Here is a 23086-nt window from a genome sequence, read left to right as displayed (position 1 = left end):
TACATACAAAGAGAGAGAGCACTGTATACCATTATTATCCATGTATGTATGGCTCCCCCACCTCTGCACATAAAGTGGGAGTAGAACATCAGGATGGTGGCCTTGGAGCAGGTGAGGAGGAACATTATGAACACCAGGAACAGGAATGTAGTACTGGTGAGATAAATTGTTGAGAAAATACTCAACAATCAATCAAATTCAGTCTCCTTGCTTAGAGGCTGAGTTGACCTTGGTTCAAACAAATGATTAGGTATTTACTTATTTAAATTGTAAATGTGAACAGTGCATTAATGGTCATTTAATTACTTGTTTGTTTGTTTAGGAATCATTATACAAGACCACGATGGCAAATTCAAGCTTATGGTTGAGTGACAGACTTGACCCTTGTTCTTATCAGATGCTGTTGAGGATGAAGAAGAGCTGGATGAAGATGCAGCTGAGGGCAAGATGTCCCCCATGACAATGCCGTACACAGGCTTGGAGAAGAAGGAATGTTCATTGATCTGCTGAGTGATCTTGTTCGTTCGCATTGGCAGCTCAATCGTCTGGAGCACAGGGAGTAGCATAGAAACTAATCAAGACATTTTACGACCCTTGGTAGTGGGATATGTTTTCTCTAATTGTTATGCCAGTGTGAAAGAGGTTGCAAATGCACATGATGTAAGACGACCTGAAAGACTTACTTATACATACATGTGATTGACAGGTGAAATCAGGAAGAAGTCCGCAAACAAGAACCTGGGAGGGAGGAAATGGCGGGGGAGGGGCGAGTTAGTGAATATCTCACCGGAGAAATGGGCAACAGCATCACCCCCATAACCTTCATAGTCTAAATACATGTTTTAAAGATTCTTTTGAGTCAAGTATGTTGTCATGATGTGTAGAAGCTGTTATTGACGAAAGAATAATAATCACAATCAATAGAAAGCGTTGTTGTTCCATGTACAATAGATTGAGGAGGAGTGGCCATTAGAAAAGTGGCGGTTGACTGCATGTGGATGGTAGTCATGATAATAATGGATGATCATTTCAATTCAAATGTAGTCCAGATCAGCAAATTTTTCACATTTGCAAAATAAGGACATTACAACCCGAACACAACACTCACTGTTCTTGTTCCAAAACCATGACTATTGGTCTCACATTAGATCAGGACAGCCTGATCAACGGTCACAAAGGGCTTCACAGATACCCAGCCTAAAACCCCAAAAGAACAAGCCATGCAAGAGGCAGAAGCACAGTGACTACCTGGCTAAACTTGATCAGCAGGTGTATGGGACAGGTAACACACTGGTGAGGGTCAGGATCCAAGCTTCAATCCGACCAGTGCATGCGCAGGGCTCAGGTCCTCTGGGAGGGGAGAAACAGAGAAACGAGAAGAAGCGGGGGGGGGGGGGATTAGTGGGATAAACGCTAAGACAGGCTTGTGTTCACACAGCAAAGACCTTGGAAGTTGTCAGCCACATTGTTAAAATACAACCAAACGAGAAGGTGGCAGTAGATTTGTTTGATGCAATATCCATGCGTATTGCTTATGGTCTAGATTCCAAGCTATCTGCGCTAATGTTGCTATTTTGTAGAAAGCCCTTGTTGATACTAGCCAGATTGCCACAGTTAGATAATTACATAGCAAGATGACAAAGAAAATGTAATTTACTCACCATACTGCCAGCCAAATGTTTATCTAGCTACCTAATGTTAGCATATTCGCTAGCTAGTACAACATAGCTAGTTAGCTAACTAGCTAAGGACACTGTACTAACTCGGCAGCTAACACAGGCAGCTGTTTCATGTAAAATAGCTAATCCATTGTGATTTAATCATAATGTCAATACTAGCTACAGTGGTTAGCTAGCTTGGAGAGTGATTTAGTGTGTGGGTTCATCCTGTTCGTGGCGTTCATGTTTTATGTTCTCAAGTTCAGGTCTGTTCACGTCGTTTTGTTATTTTGCATTTTGTCAGTGTTCTGTTTGTTGGATAATTCATTAAAATTAACATCATGAACATTCACCACGCTGCGCCTTGTCTCCCTCTTCCACATAAAGACGAGTGTTACAGTCAGGCTCTCCAAACTGTTTTGTTTGATGACCTTTCACATAGATGAACTGCACTGAACCCTTTTTGTGCTGATATTAGTACAATTATAATAACAGTACACCTAACATTTTTAGACCCAATTGGTCAAAATGGTCCAATTCTCATTGTATACAGCAGGCTGCCTATTTCATCAAGAAACGTTTAGAAATGACTTGTTTGTACTCATATCTTATTTATATTTCAACTGATAGCAAAAAGTTATCCTTCTTCAGTTAGCTATCTGAATGCCTAAGTCAGAGATCTTTGTCAGGAGGGATGCAGGATACAAAGGTGAGAAGGATGAATTCTGGAGGCATGTTAGTTTGAAACTCAGCTAGATAGATGTGTCATCTGCAGTCTGGAGAGACATATACATTTGACAGTGATAAACAATAAATTGGTAGTTCAAAAAAATCTACATGAAAGACAGATTCATCCATCTTTATTTCACAATAACAGTAAGGAATTCAAAGCAATAACTCATGTTTCAAGCATAATATAATACTTTATATAATTACAAATTAAAAGTATAGTTCTACTACTAATATCCTCCATTAGTGATAAAAAATTACCAAAACATTAAGCTTGCGAAAACATACACTATTTTTAACCTTCATGTGTTCATACAATGTACACTATGTGGGTAATTGCAACCAACATTTGCAGCAAAGTGGTGATTTCTATGAGAAATAGATGTTCCACTCAAAAATAATTGTCCTGCTTCATTCAATGTCTGCATTAGATTTTTGACAAGTTCACTTAGGTTGGTGAGGGGATGTTCCACTCAAAATACAAAGAGATCACTTGGTTCTAGTGAAATACACAGCACTCAGTTTAGGCATGGAGGTAGAACATAAAAGAGTAACAGCAGCAGACCGCAGTAAGGTCTGATTTTGAACACCTCGGCTACGCAGAAGTCACACAGCCAGCCAGCCTGCCGTCCATCAGCAAGACAAGACACTTGGTAGTTAAATATACCGGCACAGATAATCTGGCAAACTGGAAACCCGTTATACAAATATAATACCCACTGCATTTACATACAAAGAGAGAGAGCACTGTATACCATTATTATCCATGTATGTATGGCTCCACCCACCTCTGCACATAAAGTGGGAGTAGAACATCAGGATGGTGGCCTTGGAGCAGGTGAGGAGGAACATTATGAACACCAGGAACAGGAATGTAGTACTGGTGAGATAAATTGTTGAGAAAATACTCAACAATCAATCAAATTCAGTCTCCTTGCTTAGAGGCTGAGTTGACCTTGGTTCAAACAAATGATTAGGTATTTACTTATTTAAATTGTAAATGTGAACAGTGCATTAATGGTCATTTAATTACTTGTTTGTTTGTTTAGGAATCATTATACAAAGACCACGATGGCAAATTCAAGCTTATGGTTGAGTGACAGACTTGACCCTTGTTCTTATCAGATGCTGTTGAGGATGAAGAAGAGCTGGATGAAGATGCAGCTGAAGGGCAAGATGTCCCCCATGACAATGCCGTACACAGGCTTGGAGAAGAAGGAATGTTCATTGATCTGCTGAGTGATCTTGTTCGTTCGCATTGGCAGCTCAATCGTCTGGAGCACAGGGAGTAGCATAGAAACTAATCAAGACATTTTACGACCCTTGGTAGTGGGATATGTTTTCTCTAATTGTTATGCCAGTGTGAAAGAGGTTGCAAATGCACATGATGTAAGACGACCTGAAAGACTTACTTATACATACATGTGATTGACAGGTGAAATCAGGAAGAAGTCCGCAAACAAGATCCTGGGAGGGAGGAAATGGGCGGGGGAGGGGCGAGTTAGTGAATATCTCACCGGAGAAATGGGCAACAGCATCACCCCCATAACCTTCATAGTCTAAATACATGTTTTAAAGATTCTTTTGAGTCAAGTATGTTGTCATGATGTGTAGAAGCTGTTATTGACGAAAGAATAATAATCACAAATCAATAGAAAGCGTTGTTGTTCCATGTACAATAGATTGAGGAGGAGTGGCCATTAGAAAAGTGGCGGTTGACTGCATGTGGATGGTAGTCATGGATAATAATGGATGATCATTTCAATTCAAATGTAGTCCAGATCAGCWAAATWTTCACATTTGCAAAATAAGGACATTACAACCCGAACACAACACTCACTGTTCTTGTTCCAAAACCATGACTATTGGTCTCACATTAGATCAGGACAGCCCTGATCAACYGTCACAAAGGGCTTRKCAGARACCCAGCCTAAAACCCCAAAAGAACAAGCCATGCAGAGGCAGAAGCACAGTGACTACCTGGCTAAACTTGATCAGCAGGTGTATGGGACAAGGTAACACACCTGGTGGAAATCAGGTCAGGGATCCTTCAATCCGACCAGCAGCACGACCAGGGGCTCAGGTCCTCTGGGAGGGGAGAAACAGAGAAAGAGAGCGGGGGGGGGGGGATTAGTGGGATAACGCCTAAAAGATAAGACAGGCTTGTGTTCACACAGCAAAGACCTTGGAAGTTGTCAGCCACATTGTTAAAATACAACCAAACCAGAAGGTGGCAGTAGCGTTGTTTGGCAATACATATCCATGCGTATTGCTTATGGTCTAGATTCCAAGCTATCTGCGCTAATGTTGCTATTTTGTAGAAAGCCCTTGTTGATACTAGCCAAGATGCCACAGTTAGATAATTACATAGCAAGATGACAAAGAAAATTTAATTTACTCACCATACTGCCAGCCAAATGTTTATCTAGCTACCTAATGTTAGCAATATTCGCTAGCTAGTACAACATAGCTAGTTAGCTAACTAGCTAAGGACACTGTACTAACTCGGCAGCTAACACAGGCAGCTGTTTCATGTAAAATAGCTAATCCATTGTGATTTAATCATAATGTCAATACTAGCTACAGTGGTTAGCTAGCTTGGAGGAAATATTTAGTGTGTGGGTTCATGCTCCCTGATTGGCTCAATGTCAAGTTGTTGGCCACTGACGGGCATTGCGATTCTACAAGTAAAATTGGTAGGTTCGTCGCTACCGGGTCTGAATGCAGCAGGTATCGCTTTTGTTCTAGCAAGAGAAGGAACGGCCTCCCGCTGTGATATGTACCTATCGGCAGTGAGATTCTAGGTGTGCTTCATGCTTAAGATCACACAGTACACCAGGGGCCCATATTCACAAAGCATCCAATGCTGTTTTTCTACCGTAACACTAGTGTTTACATACTGTTTCAACCACTTTATATGTATATATTGTATTCTAGTCATGGCTCATCCTATATACAGTGTCAAGAAAAAGAATGTAAACCCTTTGGAAATACCTGGATTTCTGCATAAATTGGTCATAAAATTTGATCTGATCTTCATCTAGGTCACAACAATAGACAAACACAGTATGCTTAAACTAATAACACACACACAATTATACGTTTTCATGTCTTTATTGAACACACCGTGTAAACATTTACAGTGCAATAGTGTGGTGTGTTCCATCCAAACAACTCAACTGTAGTTTCATCTGTCCACAGAATATTTTGCCAGTAGCGCTGGGGAACATCCAGGTGCACTTTTGCAAACTTCAGACATGCAGCATGGTTTTTTTTGGACAGCAGTGGCTTCTTCCGTGGTGTCCTCCCATGAACATCATTCTTGTTTAGTGTTTTACGTATCGTAGACTCATCAACAAAGATGTTAGCATGTTCCAGAGATTTCTGTAAGTCTTTAGCTGACACTCTAGGATTATTCTTAATAACCTCATTGAGCATTCTGCGCTGTGCTCTTGCAGTTCTTTTTGCAGGACGGCCACTCCTAGGGAGAGTAGCAACAGTGCTGAACTTTCTCCATTCATAGACAATTTGTCTTACCGTGGACTGATGAACATCAAGGCTTTTAGAGATACTTTTGTAACCCTTTCCAGCTCTATGCAAGTCAACAATTCTTAATCTTAGGTCTTCTGAGATCTCTTTTGTTCGAGGCATGGTTCACACCAGGCAATGCTTCTTGTGAATAGTAAACTCAAATTTTGTGAGTGTTTTTATAGTGCAAGGCAGCTCTAACCAACATCTCCAATCTCATCTCATTGATTGGACTCCAGGTTAGCTGACTTTGAGTGTTTTTTGCAGCTTGTTCCAGTCGCTAAATGCAGTGAACTGAAAAGAGGAGCGACCCAGGGATGTGTGTGCTTTGGGGACCTTTAACAGAATGTGACTGGCAGAACAGGTGTTGTATGGGAAGGATGAGGGTTGCAGTAGGTCTTTAGCCAGGTATACAGAGATGGCTAAGTTTACAGAGGAGCGGCAGGTATCCTAGTGTTTAGAGCGTTGGGCCAGTAACTGAAAGGTTGCTAGATCGAATCCCCGAGCTGACAAGGTAAAAATCTGCCGTTTTGCCCCTGAACAAGGCAGTTAAACCCACTGCTCCTAGGCTGTCATTGCAAAAAAATTATTTGTTCTTAACTGACTTGCCAAGTTAAATAAAGGTAAAATTAAAAACAGAGGACTATAGTGTGGGAGTGATATACAGATGGTGTCAATGAAGATTAGTTACAAGTGAGTGCTCAGTTCTATGTCAGGCTCTCCAAACTGTTTTGTTTGATGACCTTTCACATAGATGAACTGCACTGAACCCTTTTTGTGCTGATATTAGAACAAGTATAATAACAGTACACCTAACATTTTTTGACCCAATTGGTCAAAATGGTCCAATTCTCATTGTATACAGCAGGCTGCCTATTTCATCAAGAAACGTTTAGAAATGACTTGTTTGTACTCATATCTTATTTATATTTCAACTGATAGCTAACTGAAGAAGGATAACTTTTTTGCTATCTGAATGCCTAAGTCKGAGATCTTTGTCAGGAGGGATGCAGGATACAAAGGTGAGAAAGATGAATCCTACTAGAAACACTGGAGGCATGTTAGTTTGAACTCAGKTAGATGTGTCATCTGCAGTCTGGAGAGACATATACATTTGACAGTGATAAACAATAAATTGGTAGTTCAAAAAAATCTACATGAAAGACAGATTCATCCATCTTTATTTCACAATAACAGTAAGGAATTCATAGCAMWWAACTCATGTTTCAAGCATAATATAATACTTTATATAATTACAAATTAAAAGTATAGTTCTACTACTAATATCCTCCATTAGTGATAAAAAATTACCAAAACATTAAGCTTGCGAAAACATACACTATTTTTAACCTRCATGTGTTCGATACAATGTACACTATGTGGGTAATTGCAACCAACATTTGCAGCAAAGTGGTGATTTCTATGAGAAATAGATGTTCCACTCAAAAATAATTGTCCTGCTTCATTCAATGTCTGCATTAGATTTTTGACAAGTTCACTTAGGTTGGTGAGGGGATGTTCCACTCAAAATACAAAGAGATCACTTGGTTCTAGTGAAATACACAGCACTCATTTTAAGCATGGAGGTAGATCATAAAAGAGTAACAGCAGCAAATCGCAGTAAGGTCTGATTTTGAACACCTCGGCTACGGCAGTGAAGAAGTCTCACAGCCAGCCAGTCCCCTCAGCCCGGAGGAGAACAGAGATGGGGCAGACAAACTGTAACAGCAGTATACATTACAGTACACACCAATAACAGTATTAGTGGAAATAACAGGGAAAAGGTTGCTTAATTATAACAGAAATCATAAGTTATTGGCTGAATTTGACTGAATAGTTAGATCAAGACGTGTGTATTTTCTGATGAAAATCTCCTTGGGGAAAAAAACACATATGTATTCCTGAAGAGGAAGTGCTCCCTCTTTCCTCTCGTTTGCSTTTTTAAAGGTGACCGTTTTCTGCATCACGGCTTTGATGCACTCAACGACCAATCTGAGATGGGCCTTGGTGGTCATCTCCTAAACACATCACATAAATACAAGATACCACACAACACCGTCACACGAGATCCATTCTGAGAGGGCTCTGTGGATTTGGAGTACTTCCTTTTTAGACTGTTGATAGACTCCCTATGAGTGGATGTATGGTTATACGTTAGCCACATTTGGTCAGAGAATGTATTAATTAACACATTCCTATATACAGTGTGGGACTCAATTGAATGTTTGACCGTTGTGGATGATGGTAGTCATGTACTGGATATAGCACTGAGGGAGCTGCGGGTCTCTCAAGTGGTCTTCCTTTTAGGTGATATTTGACATTCGTAGACGAGGTGTACCGTACTTTGAATTCCCTGAGATACTTTTACTAACCTCTGTGTAAAGTCATAACCAAAAACATAACACAATTATTAAGACAACTTTTATACGCCTTCATCTGTTTTAAACAGAGCTTCAGAACCTGCTCTTTAAGGTTTTGTCGATCTAGGCACRCACAAACATCAGATGTGAGGAGAGAGAGGAGAAAACAGATGTCAGATTATCTCTCGTGACAAAATGAACAATGGATATACAGTACAAACTAGAGCCCTTGCTGTGGTACTTATTCAGACAATAATCAATTCTCAGGTCTGGTCAAATACACATGTACGGTAAAGTAACCAGGAATGGAAATTAATTGAACTACAAACCTATAGGCCTGGCTCTCTCATCCCTTCCAGGCTTTTTGGGGGAGGGGGTGGAGAATGAGCCTGTCATAGCGGATGTAAGCAATGTCCCCATGRGCTCTGGCAGCTTTCATGGCTGGGATCAGTTCTTTCCTCTTTTGGCGCACAACTTCAGGATAGTCCTCGTTGAGGAAGATATACGTTCCTCTCAAGTTCTTGGCTCTTTCCAGAACAGCTACCTTGTCCTTGAACCTCAGGAACTTGACCACTATCGGCCTGGGACTGTCACCTGGGACTGTCACTGTCACCTCCACCTCAATCTGCCTGTGGTCCATCTTCAGTTTCGCCGAGATCATTTCCCTTACTTTGTCCTCAGACTCCGTCCAGGTCTCGTGGAGATTCAGCAATTCTGTCCACAACAATGTTGTTCCACCTTCATTGTCCCTCGAGATAATCAGATTTCTTCTTCATTGTTAGCATGGATTCACATACAGAACTGATGTCCTGGAGAGTGGGCACAGACAAAAAGTAAATGGTTGAGATAGGGTTTTACATTAYTCAAAGGTCAGTACAGAATGCAGCCKAAAAAAATCTAAGATGGCATAGAAGTGGGATGTTTTGATTGTCTTGTCCCATCCCTTGTATATATAGTTTCTTTCTTCGTATATTTTTCGTATAGATTTTCTATCATATTTTTCCATCTACGGACGGAACATACTCTCCTGCAACCCGCCTCACTCAATGTGGAATGGATCTGCTATGTTTTATACTTTAGAACCGTAACCCCCTTCAGAGGCTAGCCAGCTAACTAGCTACTAGCTAGTAGTCAGTTAGCCACTGCTAGAAAGCCATCCTATTTCTCCAACTTAATTGAGGAAAATAAGAACAATCCAGAATGTATTTTTGATACTGTCGCAAAGCTAACAAAAAATTTGCATTCCCCAAGAGAGGATGGCTTTCACTTCAGCAGTGATAAATTCATGAACTTCTTTGAGGAAAAGGTCATGATCATTAGAAAGCAAATGACGGACTCCTCTTTAAATCTGCTTATTCCTCCAAAGCTCAGTTGTCCTGAGTCTGCACAACTATGCCAGGACCAAGGATCAAGGGAGACACTCAAATGTTTTAGTACTATATCTCTTCACACATTGATGAAAATAATCATGGCCTCTAAACCTTCAAGCTGCATACTGGACCCTATTCCAACTAAACTACTGAAAGAGCTGCTTCCTGTGCTTGGCCCTCCTATGCTGAACATAATAAATGTCTCTCTATCCACCGGATGTGTACCAAACTCACTAAAAGTGGCAGTAATAAAGCCTCTCTTGAAAAAGCCAAACCTTGACCCAGAAAATATAAAAAACTATCGGCCTATATCTCCCATTCCTCTCAAAATTTTTAGAAATGGACACACTCTGGACCCTGATGTCTCTTTTGACGAACATATCAAGACTGTTTCAAGGACAGCTTTTTTCCATCTACGTAACATTGCAAACATTTTCTGTCCAAAAATGATGCAGAAAAATTAATCCATGCTTTTGTCACTTCTAGGTTAGACTACTACAATGCTCTACTTCCCAGCTACCCGGATAAAGCACTAAATACACTTCAGTTAGTGCTAAATACAGCTGCTAGAATCTTGACTAGAACCAAAAAGATTAATCATATTACTCCAGTGCTAGCCTCTCTAAACTGGCTTCCTGTTAAGGCKAGGGCTGATTTCAAGGTTTTACTGCTAACCTACAAAGCATTACATGGGCTTGCCCCTACCTATCTTTCCGATTTGGTCCTGCCATACATACCTACACGAGAGACAGGCCTCCTAATTGTCCCTAGAATTTTTAAGCAAACAGCTGGAGGCAGGGCTTTCTCCTATAGAGCTCCATTTTTATGGAATGGTCTGCCTACCCATGTGAGAGACGCAGACTCGGTCTCAACCTTTAAGTCTTTACTGAAGAATAATCTCTTCAGTGGGTCATATGATTGAGTGTAGTCTGGCACAGGAGTGTGAAGGTGAACGGAAAGGCACTGGAGCAACGAACCACCCTTGCTGTCTCTGCCTGGCAGGTTCCCCTGTCTCCACTGGGATTCTTTGCCTCTAACCCTATTACAGGGGCTGAGTCACTGGCTTACTGGTGCTCTTCCATGCCGTCCCTAGGAGGGGTGCGTCACCTGAGTGGGTTGAGTCACTGACGTGGTCTTCCTGTCTGGGTTGGCGACCCACTTTGGGTTGTGCCGTGGCGGAGATCTTTGTGGGCTATACTCGGCCTTGTCTCAGGATGGTAAGTTGGTGGTTGAAGATATCCCTCTAGTGGTGTGGGGGCTGTGCTTTGACAAAGTGGGTGGGGTTATATCCTGCCTGTTTGGCCCTGTCTGAGGGTATCGTCGGACGGGGCCACAGTGTCTCCTGACCCCTGCTGTCTCAGTCTCCAGTATTTATGCTGCAGTAATTTATGTGTTGGGGGGCTAGGGTCAGTCTGTTATATCTGGAGTATTTCTTCTGTCTTATCCGGTGTCCTGTGTGAATTTAAGTATGCTCTCTCTAATTCTCTCTTTCTTCTCTCTCTCGGAGGACCTGAGCCCTAGGACCATGCCTCAGGACTACCTGGCATGATGACTCCTTGCTGTCCCCAGTCACCCTGGCCGTGCTGCTGTTCCAGTTTCAACTGTTCTGCCTGCGGCTATGGAATCCTGACCTGTTCACCGGACGTGCTACCTGTCCCAGACATGCTGTTTCAACTCTCTAGAGACAGCAGGAGCGGTAGAGATACTCTCAATGATCGGCTATGAAAAGTCAACTGACATTTACTCCTGAGGTGCTGACCTGTTGCACCCTCGATAACTACTGTGATTATTATATTTTGACCATGCGGGTCATTTATGAACATTTGAAACATCTTGGCCATGTTCTGTTATAATCTCCACCCGGCACAGCCAGAAGAGGGCTGGCCACCCCTCATAGCCTGGTTCCTCTCTAGGTTTCTTCCTAGGTTTTTGCCTTTCTAGAGAGTTTTTCCTAGCCACCGTGCTTCTACACCTGCATTGCTTGCTGTGTGGGGTTTTAGGCTGGGTTTCTGTACAGCACTTTGAGATATCAGCTGATGTAAGAAGGGCTATATAAATACATTTGATTTTGATTTGAAGGTAACCCGAAGTGGTTTTGTGATAATTGTTTGTTTCTGTTGTTCAGTGGGAGCAGGCGCTCCCACAGATGTGAATTGTTTTTCTTTCAAGAAAAGGGCACCATTGAAAGGAGTGATTAATGGGGTAGAGGAAAATGTGAAAATGGACCAACTGAAGTGGAAGATTCGCCGGTATTTGTGATGCTCATCGTTTGATGTGACGCAGAAAGGGTGGCGTGAGTGGTGAAACAGAAGTCATTGTCTGTTCTTTTGAGTTTTGAGGTTGAGTCTTTGCCCGACAGTGATGTTAGATTATCAGTAATCCCATACAAGCTTTTGTACCGAATGCATTACGTTGTTACAGGTGTCAAGCTTATGGGCATGTGGCAGCAYTYTGTAGGAGGGAGGTWCCTAGGTGTGAYAAATGTGCAGAAGGGCATGAGACAAAGGATTGGGGAAATTGGGGAAAGTAGTGGTATTTGTTAATTGTAGGGTTCCCATGTGGCTGGGGATCAGAAATATCTGGTGAGAGAGGCAGGTTACGGTTCCCAGGGTTGGAGTKGTGCAGAAGTTGTCCGTATGCTGAGGCAGTGAAGATAGTAGAGGAAGATCGGAGTGAGGGATCCTGAGAGGAGTGGTGTGAGTAGGAGATCTCTATCTGTACAGAGGCACAGGCCAACAAGTGATATATGCTTCAGTAAGATTGGATGTTTGGCGTTTATAGCAATGGTTATTAAGCGTACTGCGATGATGGAAAGTAAGTCGCAGAAAATGTAGGTTGTGATGGCAGCTGCAGAGAAGTATCTGGGTGTACACGATTTGATTTCAGAAGGGTGTGTTGAGTGGTGGTGTCCCATCCTTTCTGGCTGTTGGCCTGAGGTACGACTAAATAGATTTAGCGGAGTAGGTAGGTGGTTTTAAAATGAGTGTATGGGTTATTGTAGAGTATTTGTGGACTTTTTTTTTTAAAGCAAAGTATAAGGGAGTTATACTCCAGTCTAGTTGGTGGCAGTAATGCAACATTTATTTGATGCCACAGTCATTAAACCTCATAGAAGAAGAAACAGGTCCCACCTCCCAGAACTCATGCTCTCTCCCTCGCCTTACTTGCAAATGGCTATTTGCACATCTACCAATATTTCTGTCATTGTAGGGCGCAAAAGTACAGCTAAAAGTCTGAGCGCGTGAAATTGACATGTGTGGCAATAATTGCGTAATTTCAACAAATTCGTTTTTTTCATGTTCACAACTCATCAGTTACACGTTTGAGTATATGTGTTTACAACTACAGAGTATTATTTCATGTTCACAATTCATCAGTTACACACTTACAAATGTATTCTACACGCCCAAATCATTATGTCAATGATTTATCTCCCACTTCTGTTTCTCCCCACAGGGCCGAGACATGCGCAAAGCTCTCCTTGTTTCTTTTCGTCACTAACGCGGGGAGGGACATGGCGTGCGTGCGCTAATGACAGACAGCAGATACGGTCCGTTAGGGCGAGAGAAAAAACCAAGGGGGAAAGATAAGCGGCTGCCAGAGCCTCCACAATAATTGCATTAACTGAATTGTCTCTCGGTGCCCAAAAGCTTGTTCTTGAAAAATCCTATCACCACATTTGGCAATGAGGACATCTGTCGCCCGTCCATACCATTTGTTTTGGAGGATTCGGGGACACAACTGAATCGGGTTTTTACAGCTGAAAGGGTGTAATTAAAGCTTGGATAGAGGGAAAGGTTGGAAATAGTGTGGAGAGGACGTATAGGGCAGGACATTTAACCATATCCAACGGATACGTTTTTATTTTTTATTTTTTTAAATCTCTCATCGTGTGTTATTAAACAAAGGTTGATTCCGTAGCCTACAATTCCCATTTCAATCTCTAGTTCGTGGTAAAGGATGCCAGACCAGATCTCGGTATCCGAGTTCCTCTCGGAGACCACCGAGGACTACAATTCCCCCACGACTTCCAGTTTCACCACCCGGTTGCAAAGCTGTAAGAACACCGTCAATGTTCTGGAGGAGGTAAGGCCGTCCAGAAAAAGCTTAATTGGCAATGAGATGAGCACAGTGAACAAACATATAAACTCAACTATGAGTTATGTGAATGTCATGCAATTGCACTTGCACAGTCCATGCTCGGCTCCTGAAATTGAATGAAATCGTCCCCAACTGTCGAACTGCTTCAACACAGCAGTCATTCTGCTATACCTGTAGGGCAGGCTATGCTGGGCTACAATGCGTTCACGTTGTGCAATAGGGGCCACGCATTTTCCGCAGGGATGAGTGGTTGGCATGCGGAAGAATAAATGGTCAGTTAAGTCCATTGTTCTGGAAGGTCTGTTTTAATATTTAATTTATATCGGTCCCAAGGATGGTATGGTCCCAAGGATGATCGGTCCCAAMGATGATTCCATACGAAACCAGGACAGAAAAAGACCATGATTGGGGGMATTTTCACGAAATTAAATAAAACGTGGAGGAAGACTGTTGACATACATTTGACATCTGTATCTTAAAGCATAATTGAGAAATAATTGATCAAAGTTGCCATATTTATTGCATTTTGGCCATATCCGGCCTCCTTTTATAGGCGGCAGGTAGTTAAGAGGGCTGGCCAGAAACRGAAAGGTTGCTGGTTTGAATCCCCAACCCGACTAGGTGAAAAATCTGCCGATGTGCCCTTGAGCAAGGCACTTATCTCTAATTGCTCCTGTAAGTCACTCTGGATAAGAGTGTCTGCTAAATAACTTCAAATCTAAAATAGTTCACTCAAATTACAAAATGACATTTTGGTTTCCTTACCCTGTAAGCAGTCCATGGACTAGGTGTGACAGCAATCCATGCTTTGGTTTAGTTTCCCTGGCACTGTTTCCACATGCTAATATTGGTCCCATGACTTGAATAGTATTTGTGCCACATGCTAAAATGTTAGCACCTGGAAACGGTGTCAGGGAAACTAAACCATAGTATGGTTTGCTGTCATGCCTTGTCCATAGACTGCTTACAGGGTAAGGAACACAAAATGTCATTTTGTAATTTGGGTGTACTATCCCTTTAAGACTCCATAATGTTTCATCTGTAGGTGCTACAAAGCAACACTTGGTGTCATATGAAGCTTTACTTTTTGCTCTGTAATATGAGTAGTGTTTTGATATCAATTTAAAAAAAAATATATATATATAAGACAATTTATTAATATATAACAAATATAAAGATGAATATTGAAAACACAATTTGTGGCAAATTTTTCTTTATATTGTTGAACATAATGACAACAAAAAACCCTGGTTTTTTTTAATTGGGGCCCCCCCCCCCCCCAAAAAAATTATTCAAATGGTTTTCCCCGAAAGAAAAGGTTGGGGGGGGGGGAAAAATTTTTCTTGTCCCCTTCCTTTCTGTCCCTGGGGCTCCCCCCCCCCTTTACTTTCCTAAGAACCTTAAAAATTAATCCCAATTTGCATTTACCAACCGAATTAATGTGAACATTTATAAAACATGTTTGCCCTCTGCTAGTGATTTGCAGTATGTGCAGTGATACAAGTAAAAGGTGGGCTGTGATTGGTTATATTGCCTACTGTTCCAATGTCTCTGAATAAAATGGGAAATATCTTTAAAACTAGCAGGGTTCCCATTCTGGAACTTTGATATGCCCGTAGAGCAGGGTTCCCACGCTGGAATTTTGATATGCCCGTAGAGCAGGGTTCCCACACTGGAACTTTGATATGACCGTAGAGCAGGGTTCCCACACTGGAACTTTGATATGCCAGTAGAGCAGGGTTCCACACTGGAACTTTGATATGCCCGTAGAGCAGGGTTCCCACTCTGGAACTTTGATATGCCCGTAGAGCAGGGTTCCCACACTGGAACTTTGATATGCCCGTAGAGCAGGGTTCCCACACTGGAACTTTGATATGCCCGTAGAGCAGGGTTCCCACTCTGGAACTTTGATATGCCCATAGAGCAGGGTTCCCACACTGGAACTTTGATATACCCGTAGAGCAGGGTTCCCACTCTGGAACTTTGATATGCCGGTAGAGCAGGGTTCCCACTCTGGAACTTTGATATACCCGTAGAGCAGGGTTCCCACTCTGGAACTTTGATATGCCCATAGAGCAGGGTTCCCACTCTGGAACTTTGATATGCCCGTAGAGCAGGGTTCCCACACTGGCGGCCCTATTAGTTTTACCCCCCCCCCCCACAAGTTTTTAAAGTTTTTTAGAATAGTTAGGCTGTTTATGGCCATAGCAGTTCACATGTGCAGCAAAGCTGTGTGATATTGCAATGCCATATACTGATTCGGGGCGGCAGGTAGCCTAGTTGTTAGAGCGTTGCGCCAGTAACCGAAAGGTTGCTAGATCGAATCCCCGAGCTGTCGTTCCTTGGCCGTCATTATTAATAAGAATTTGTTCCTAACTGACCTGCTTAGTATATAAAAAATAATACTCCACGTGCTTGACATCAGCTTTSAACGGGGTGTAACTAATGGGAAATGGCTAGATAGTTAGCACTGTTAAGTATAAGTGACGTCAGTCGCTCTGAAACATTGTAGTTGTGGCGGCATTTGCAGAGCGATAGGTAACGGTGCTTCTTGTAGGAAGTTGTTGATGTGTTCAGAGGGTCCTTGGTTCAAGCCCAGGTTGGGGCAAGGAGAGGGACGGAAGCGTTCCTGTTACAGGGGGACTCGTGTCTGGGAGGTAGCCCAGTTACAAAATGGATGCAATCACTTTTCACCCAGTGAAAACTCCCCCTACTCGGTGAACTGGGCCATGTTGCTGAGGCTGTGCATGTGTTAGTTTAMTAACGTCTCTGCCTCATTTCTAAACGGCTTAAATAAAAACTCTGAAAATGAACATTTCATTTTTGTATTTTTTATTGTGGGCTAATTTAGGATGTAGGATACAACCTAAGGATATTGCAGTAGCACAAACATAATCATGACGCAGTCTACACATTGCATTGGGGCAAAATAACTTKTTTCGCTTCTCAATGATCATGCAACACCCCTTCGATTTGATAGACTGCACATGATTGAAATTTGCCAGAGTAGCCTGTTCTGCGTTTTAACCCCAAATAACATACACATGTTATTCTGCTTCTCAATAATCATGCAGCACAGCACAATTTGATTGCAACGCCAGAGTAGTCTGTTCTAAGTCTGGTGAACCGAACGATATGCGCGTGTAGACCAGAGTCTGACAATGGGCTTGTTTGTTATGGAGAGAATCCCACATATGCACAGAAGGTTCAGTTGATCGGGAAGAGGTGTCCAGACAATTTGGCCACGCAGCCACTCCGAAAATGATTTGTCCTCGGAAAAGGGATAGACAGAATGGGAGAAGCCAATAGGGAAGTTAGGAAGGACATAGAATAGAGTAGCCTACATGTTTTTACTGGGGAATGTGTGTATAAGTATTCTGTGTAGTAAAGGGAACCAGTGATGTGAAACGGCACAATGCAAATTATTTAAATTATGATATATTAGAGGCTACAATGATGCTACTGGAATTTTAACACGTTAGCCCTGGTTGGGCGATCTGTGACCAATGTTCACCATGGAAATAAGTAGAGGGTGCTCAACCAAGGTGAGTAGAGGTGCAACCTAAAAATATGTAAACCTCATTGGACAGGAAAAGGCGCAACACTCGCTCGCCATTAAAAATGTGTAGTTTTATTAAGCAAGTTTAAAAGATAGATTTTTTCCGGCCTTCATAGCCTTCTTCAGAATCACTTGCTTAATACAACAAAGAATATGGTGAGCGAGTGTTGCATCTTTTCCTGTCCACCAATGCTCACCATGCTCTGTAACCCATGCCTTTGTCCAATAAAATCCTCCCCCAAAAACGGGCTTGCAATGAGATCTACATCAGCTAATTGGTAAACTGTGGCGAATGCATTGGAACGTAAAGGAAGACAGAAGAGCTCACAGGTTGCTATGACGCAGTTGTCTGCCTATTATAGGCCATTTATTTCACTTTGAATCATTTTAATGCCTCTGTTTAGGCTTCCAGTTGACAACTCTCTGGTTTCCTYATGTGTTCATATTCTCTTGGGGAAATGCAAGGCAAAACAGATGAATCACCTGGGGCAGAGAAGAGGTGCATGATGGTCTTTTGATGTTGGCACACTGGGTTCATTGCACTGCAGTGACTGCACAGCTCTTTTCTTGTCACACTTCACATCTCTTAAACCTTACAGTGAAATGCTTACTTACAAGCCCTTAACCAACAATGCAGTTATAAGAAAATACCTAACAAGAAGAAAGTAAGAGATAAGATTAACAAATGATTAAAGAACAGCAGTAAATAACAATAGCGGGGCTATTTACTGGTACAGAGTCAATGTGCGGGGGCACCGGTGTCGAGGTAATATGTACATGTAGGTAGAGTTATTAAGGTGAATATGCATAGATAATAACAGAGAGTAGTAGCAGAGGGTGGGGGGGATGGGGGCAATGCAAATAGTCCAGGTTGTCATTTGATTAGTTGTTCAGGAGACTTATGGCTTGGGGGTAGAAGCTGTTTAGAAGCCTCTTGGACCTAGACTTGGCGCTCTGGTACCGCTTGCCGTGCTGTAGCAGAGAGAACAGTCTATGACTAGGGTGGCTGGAGTCTTTGACACATTTTAGGGCCTTCCTCTGACACCGCCTGGTATAGAGGTCCTGGATGGCAGGAAGCTTGGCCCTAGTGATGTACTGGGCTGCTGGCACTACCCACTGTAGTGTCTTGTGGTCAGAGACCGAGCAGTTGCCATACCAGGCAGTGATGCAACCAGTCAGGATGCTCTRGATGGTGCAGCTGTAAAACCTTTTGAGGATCTGAGGACCCATGCCAAATCTTTTCTGTCTCCTGAGGGGGAATAGGTTTTGTCGTACACTCTTCATGACTGMCTTGGTGTGCTTGGACCATGTTATTTTGTTGGTCATGTTGACGCCAAGGAAGTTTTCAACCTACTCCACTGCAGTCCCGTCGATGAGAATGGGGGCGTGTTCGTTTCTCCTTTTCCTGTAGTCCACGATCATCTCCCACACGGTCAGGTCTCTGACCTCCTCCCTATAGGCTGTCTCATCATTGTCGGTGATCAGGCCTACCACTGTTGTGTCAAACGTAATGATGGTGTTTGAGACGTGGCTGGCCACGCAGTCATGAGTGAACAGGGAGTACAGGAGGGGACTGAGCACGCACCCCTGAAGGGCCCCCGTGTTGAGGATCAGTGTGGCGGATGTTTTGTTACCAACACTTACCACCTGGGGGCGGCCCATCAGGAAGTCCAGGAACCAAATGCAGATGGAGGTGTTTAGTCCCAGGGTCCTTAGCTTATTGATGAGCTTTGAGGGCACTATGGTGTTGAACGCTGAGCTGTAGTCAATGAATAGCATTCTCACATAGCTGTTCCTTTTGTCCATGTGGGAAAGGGCAGTGTGGAGTGCAATAGAGATTGCATCATCTGTGGATCTGTTGGTGCGGTATGCAAATTGGAGTGGGTCTAGGGTTTTTGGGATAATGGTGTTGATGTGAGCCATGACCAGCCTTTCAAAGCACTTCATGGCTACAGATGTGAGTGCTATGGGTCGGTAGTCATTTAGGCAGGTTACCTTAGGGTTCTTGGGCACAGGGACTATGGTGGTCTGCTTCAAACATGTTGGGATTACAGACTCCGTCAGGGACAGGTTGAACATGTCAGTGAAGACATACTATACACAGTTAAGGTGGCAGTTAAGTAACGGGTGGCATCCATAAGTCTAAATAATGCTGTTATATTGCACAACCTTCAATGTTATGTCATAATTACGTAYAATTCTGGCAAATTAGTTCGCAACGAGCCAGGTGGCCCAAACTGTTGCATATACCCTAACTCTGCGTGCAATGAACGCAATAGAAGTAACACAATTTCCCTAGTTTAATATTGCCTGCTAACCTGAATTTCTTAACTAAATCTGCAGGTTTAAAAAAATATACTTCTGTGTATTGATTTTAAGAAAGGCATTGATGTTTATGGTTAGGTACATTCGTGCAACGATTGTGCTTTTTTTCGCAAATGCGCTTTTGTTAAATCATCCCCTTTTGGCAAAGTTGGCTGTCTTTGTTAGGAAGAAATAGTCTTCACACAGTTCGCAACGAGCCAGGCGGCCCAAACTGCTGCATATACCTTGACTCTGTTGCACAGAATGCAAGAGAAGTGACACAATTTCCCTAGTTAAAAGAAATGCTTGTTAGCAGGCAATATTAACAAAATATGCAGGTTTAAAAATATATACTTGTGTATTGATTTTAAGAATGGCGTTGATGTTTATGGTTAGGTACACATTGGTGCAACGACAATGCTTTTTTGCGAATGCGCTTGTTAAAACACCCGTTTGGCGAAGTGATTCAATGATAAATTAACAGGCACCGCATCGATTATATGCAACGCAGGACAAGCTAGATAAACTAGTAATATCATCAACCATGTGTAGTTAACTAGTGATTATGTTAAGATTGATTGTTTTTTATAAGATACGTTTAATGCTAGCTAGCACCTTACCGTGGCTCCTTGCAGGCTGACTCTCATAACAGGTAGTCAGCCTGCCACGCAGTCTCCTCGTGGAGTGCAATGTAATCGGCCATGATCGGTGTCCAAAAATGTTGATTACCGATTGTTATGACAAATTTGAAATCGGCTCTAATTAATCGGCCATTCCGATTAATCGGTCGACCTCTAGTATCAATATGTTTTGACCATGACAGTTTACAATCCAGGGTAACTCCAAGCAGTTTAGTCATCTCAACTTGCTCAATTTCCATATTATTCATTACGAGATGTAGTTGATGTTTAGAGTTTAGTGAATAAATTGTCCCCCAAAAAATACAATGCTTTTAATTTTGGAAATATTTAGGACTAACTTATTCCTTGCTACCCATTCCGAAATTAACTGCAACTCTTTAAGTATTGCAGTCATTTCAGTTGATGTAGTAGCTGACGTGTTGAGTCATCCACATACATAGACACACTGGCGTTACTCAAAGCCAGTGGCATATTGTTAGTAAAGATTGAAAAAAGCAAGGGGCCTAAACAGCTACCCTGGGGAATTCCTGCTTCTACCTGGAATATGTTTGAGAGGATTCCATCAAAGAACGCCCTCTGTGTTAGACAAGTAACTCTTTATCCACATTATAGCAGCAGACTGATCAATAATGTCAAAAGCTGTACTGAAGTCTAACAAGACAGCCCCCACAATAATTTGATCAATTGCTCTCAGCCAATCATCAGTCATTTGTTCCGTGCTTGTTGAGTGTCATTCCCTATATGCGTGCTGAAAGTCTGTTGTCAATTTGTTTACTGTGAAAAAGCGTATCTGGTAAAACACCATTTTCTTCCTGAAGTTTCTTAAGTGTTGATAACAGTGATTTGGTCGGCTATTTGATCCAGTAAAGGGGGCTTTACTATTGGGTAGCGGAATGACTTTAGCTTCCCTCCAGGCCTGAGGGCACACGCTCTCTAGTGAACTTAAATTGAAAATGGGTCAAATAGGAGTGGCAATATCGTCTGCTATTATTTTCAGTCATTTTAAATCCAGGTTGTCAGACCCCGGTGGCTTGTCTTTAGACAATGATCATTTTTTCACCTCTTCCACACTGACTTTACACAATTCAGAAGTACAATTCTTGTCTTCCATAATTTGGTCAGATATACTTGGATGTGTAGTGTCAGCGTTTGTTGCTGGCATGTCTATCCCTAAGTTTGTTTATTTTGCCAATGGAAAAAGTCATTAAACTAGTTGGCAATATCAGTGGGTTTTGTGATAAATGAGGCATCTGATTCAATYAATGATTGAGCCAAGTTGTTTTTTTGCCCCCCAAATATCATTTAAGGTGCTCRAAAGCTTCTTTATATCATTTATCTTTGTTTCATAGTATAGTTTATTTTTATTTATCTTAGTCACATGATTTCTTAATTTGCAGTACGTATGGCAATCAGMTGGGCTGGCAGACTTATTTGCCGTACCTTTTACCTCATACCTCATTTTTCAATTCCTCATCAATCCAAGGGGATATAACAGTTTTTACAGTCATTTTCTTAATGGGTACATGCTTATTAGTAACTGGAATAAGCAATTTCATTAATGAGGGAAGTGCAGTGTCTGGTTGCTCCTCATTACACACCACAGACGAAACACCACAGATGTTTGCTGGTAAACCTTTAGGTTTAGGTGGCTGGTTGTACCATTAGTAGCTTGCTGTGTAGTACATTTAGTACATAGTAGCCATATCTACGACTTAAAAGAGAAGAGGTTTTACAATCAAGATGCAATAGATTTCCTTTTGTAAAACCTCTCTTTGTCATATATGGCTACTGGCAGCTGTTTAGCTAGACTAGCTAGCTACGTAGCTTCCTACCCAAGTTAGCAAACAGAAAATAATTTGATTTCCCCCTACTGTACACAGTGTGTTTTAGCCAGCAATACACAATGTGGGTTTCAGTAGATAAACCAAAGTTAGCTAGCTAGGTGGCTTCCATGAACAATTACTTACTTAGCCCTCTTCATCTGCCCTCTTGGTGCTGGCATCGGCTGTAGCAGATTTTCTAGCTAAATCCAACTTTTTGTTTAGAATCCTCTTCCCTATATTCCGGTTGAAACATGTACGGTTGAATGTAACCATTCAGCTAATAGAACATCACAAAGTGCTCCATGGTTGAATTCGTATTGGTGAGAGGAATCACTTGAAGCCATTGTGTCTGGTCAGTTCTTTAGTTTTTCCAAGAGGGTTTTGTGTTGTGTCTGCCTCTGTCTTGGGGGAGAGACGAGGCCAGAGCAGGAAGCACTGCCCAACATGAGTTGTAGTCTTTCAGAGAGTGCTGAAAAATGTCCAATGGCACTATCAAACAAGGACATCCATATCTACACACAAAAATGGATAGTTCAATCGGTATAACATAGAGGAGGATAAAAAGCAGCACTACATTTATTTTCAGATCTCTCAACCCTATCATGGTGTATATTCGGCGCAAATCCAAGTCCCGCCCTCTTCGTGGACAATTATGTGTGAAACACATCTCACTGACCTCGAAATCCCTSGAACATTGATCGAAACAACCACGGTCCACCAGGGTGAAATTCCCCTTTTTAAATAGGGACAGCAGGTAGTCTAGAGGTTTAACAGTAGGGCAAGAAATGGGAGGGTGGCCAGTTCGAATCCCAGTGCTGACTGGGACAAATCTGGTAGGGAATGGGCCCTACCAGACGGTTGCTGGCATCAGTATCCTAGATGCCATCTCCTTCTGTTGTGCCCTTGAGCAAGGAACTTAACCCCTATACAGCTCCAAGGGTGTTACACTGTTGCTGATCCTGTCCTCCAACATCTCCGTGTGTGAGTCTCAGGTGGGTTGCTATAAAGGAAAA

At 42.2% G+C, this 23086-nt stretch overlaps 1 protein-coding gene across 1 annotated transcript in view; it reads left to right on the top strand.

Annotated features, from left to right (window-relative positions):
- Window positions 1-13154: 13154 nt before the first annotated feature.
- asap1a (ArfGAP with SH3 domain, ankyrin repeat and PH domain 1a) overlaps window positions 13155-23086 on the top strand; it is a 167619-nt gene continuing 157687 nt past the window's right edge. Inside the window, exon 1 of the mRNA XM_023977522.2 lies at window positions 13155-13731. Coding sequence (XP_023833290.1) covers window positions 13606-13731 — 126 coding nt within the window. The 5' untranslated portion in view covers window positions 13155-13605. The remainder of the gene's footprint in view (window positions 13732-23086) is intronic.

This window comes from Salvelinus sp. IW2-2015, linkage group LG32 (genome assembly GCF_002910315.2).
Source record: "Salvelinus sp. IW2-2015 linkage group LG32, ASM291031v2, whole genome shotgun sequence".
Classification (NCBI taxonomy): Eukaryota; Metazoa; Chordata; class Actinopteri; order Salmoniformes; family Salmonidae; genus Salvelinus; species Salvelinus sp. IW2-2015.
Note: the sequence above shows the minus strand (reverse complement) of the source record. Positions and strands in the feature narration are given on the sequence as shown.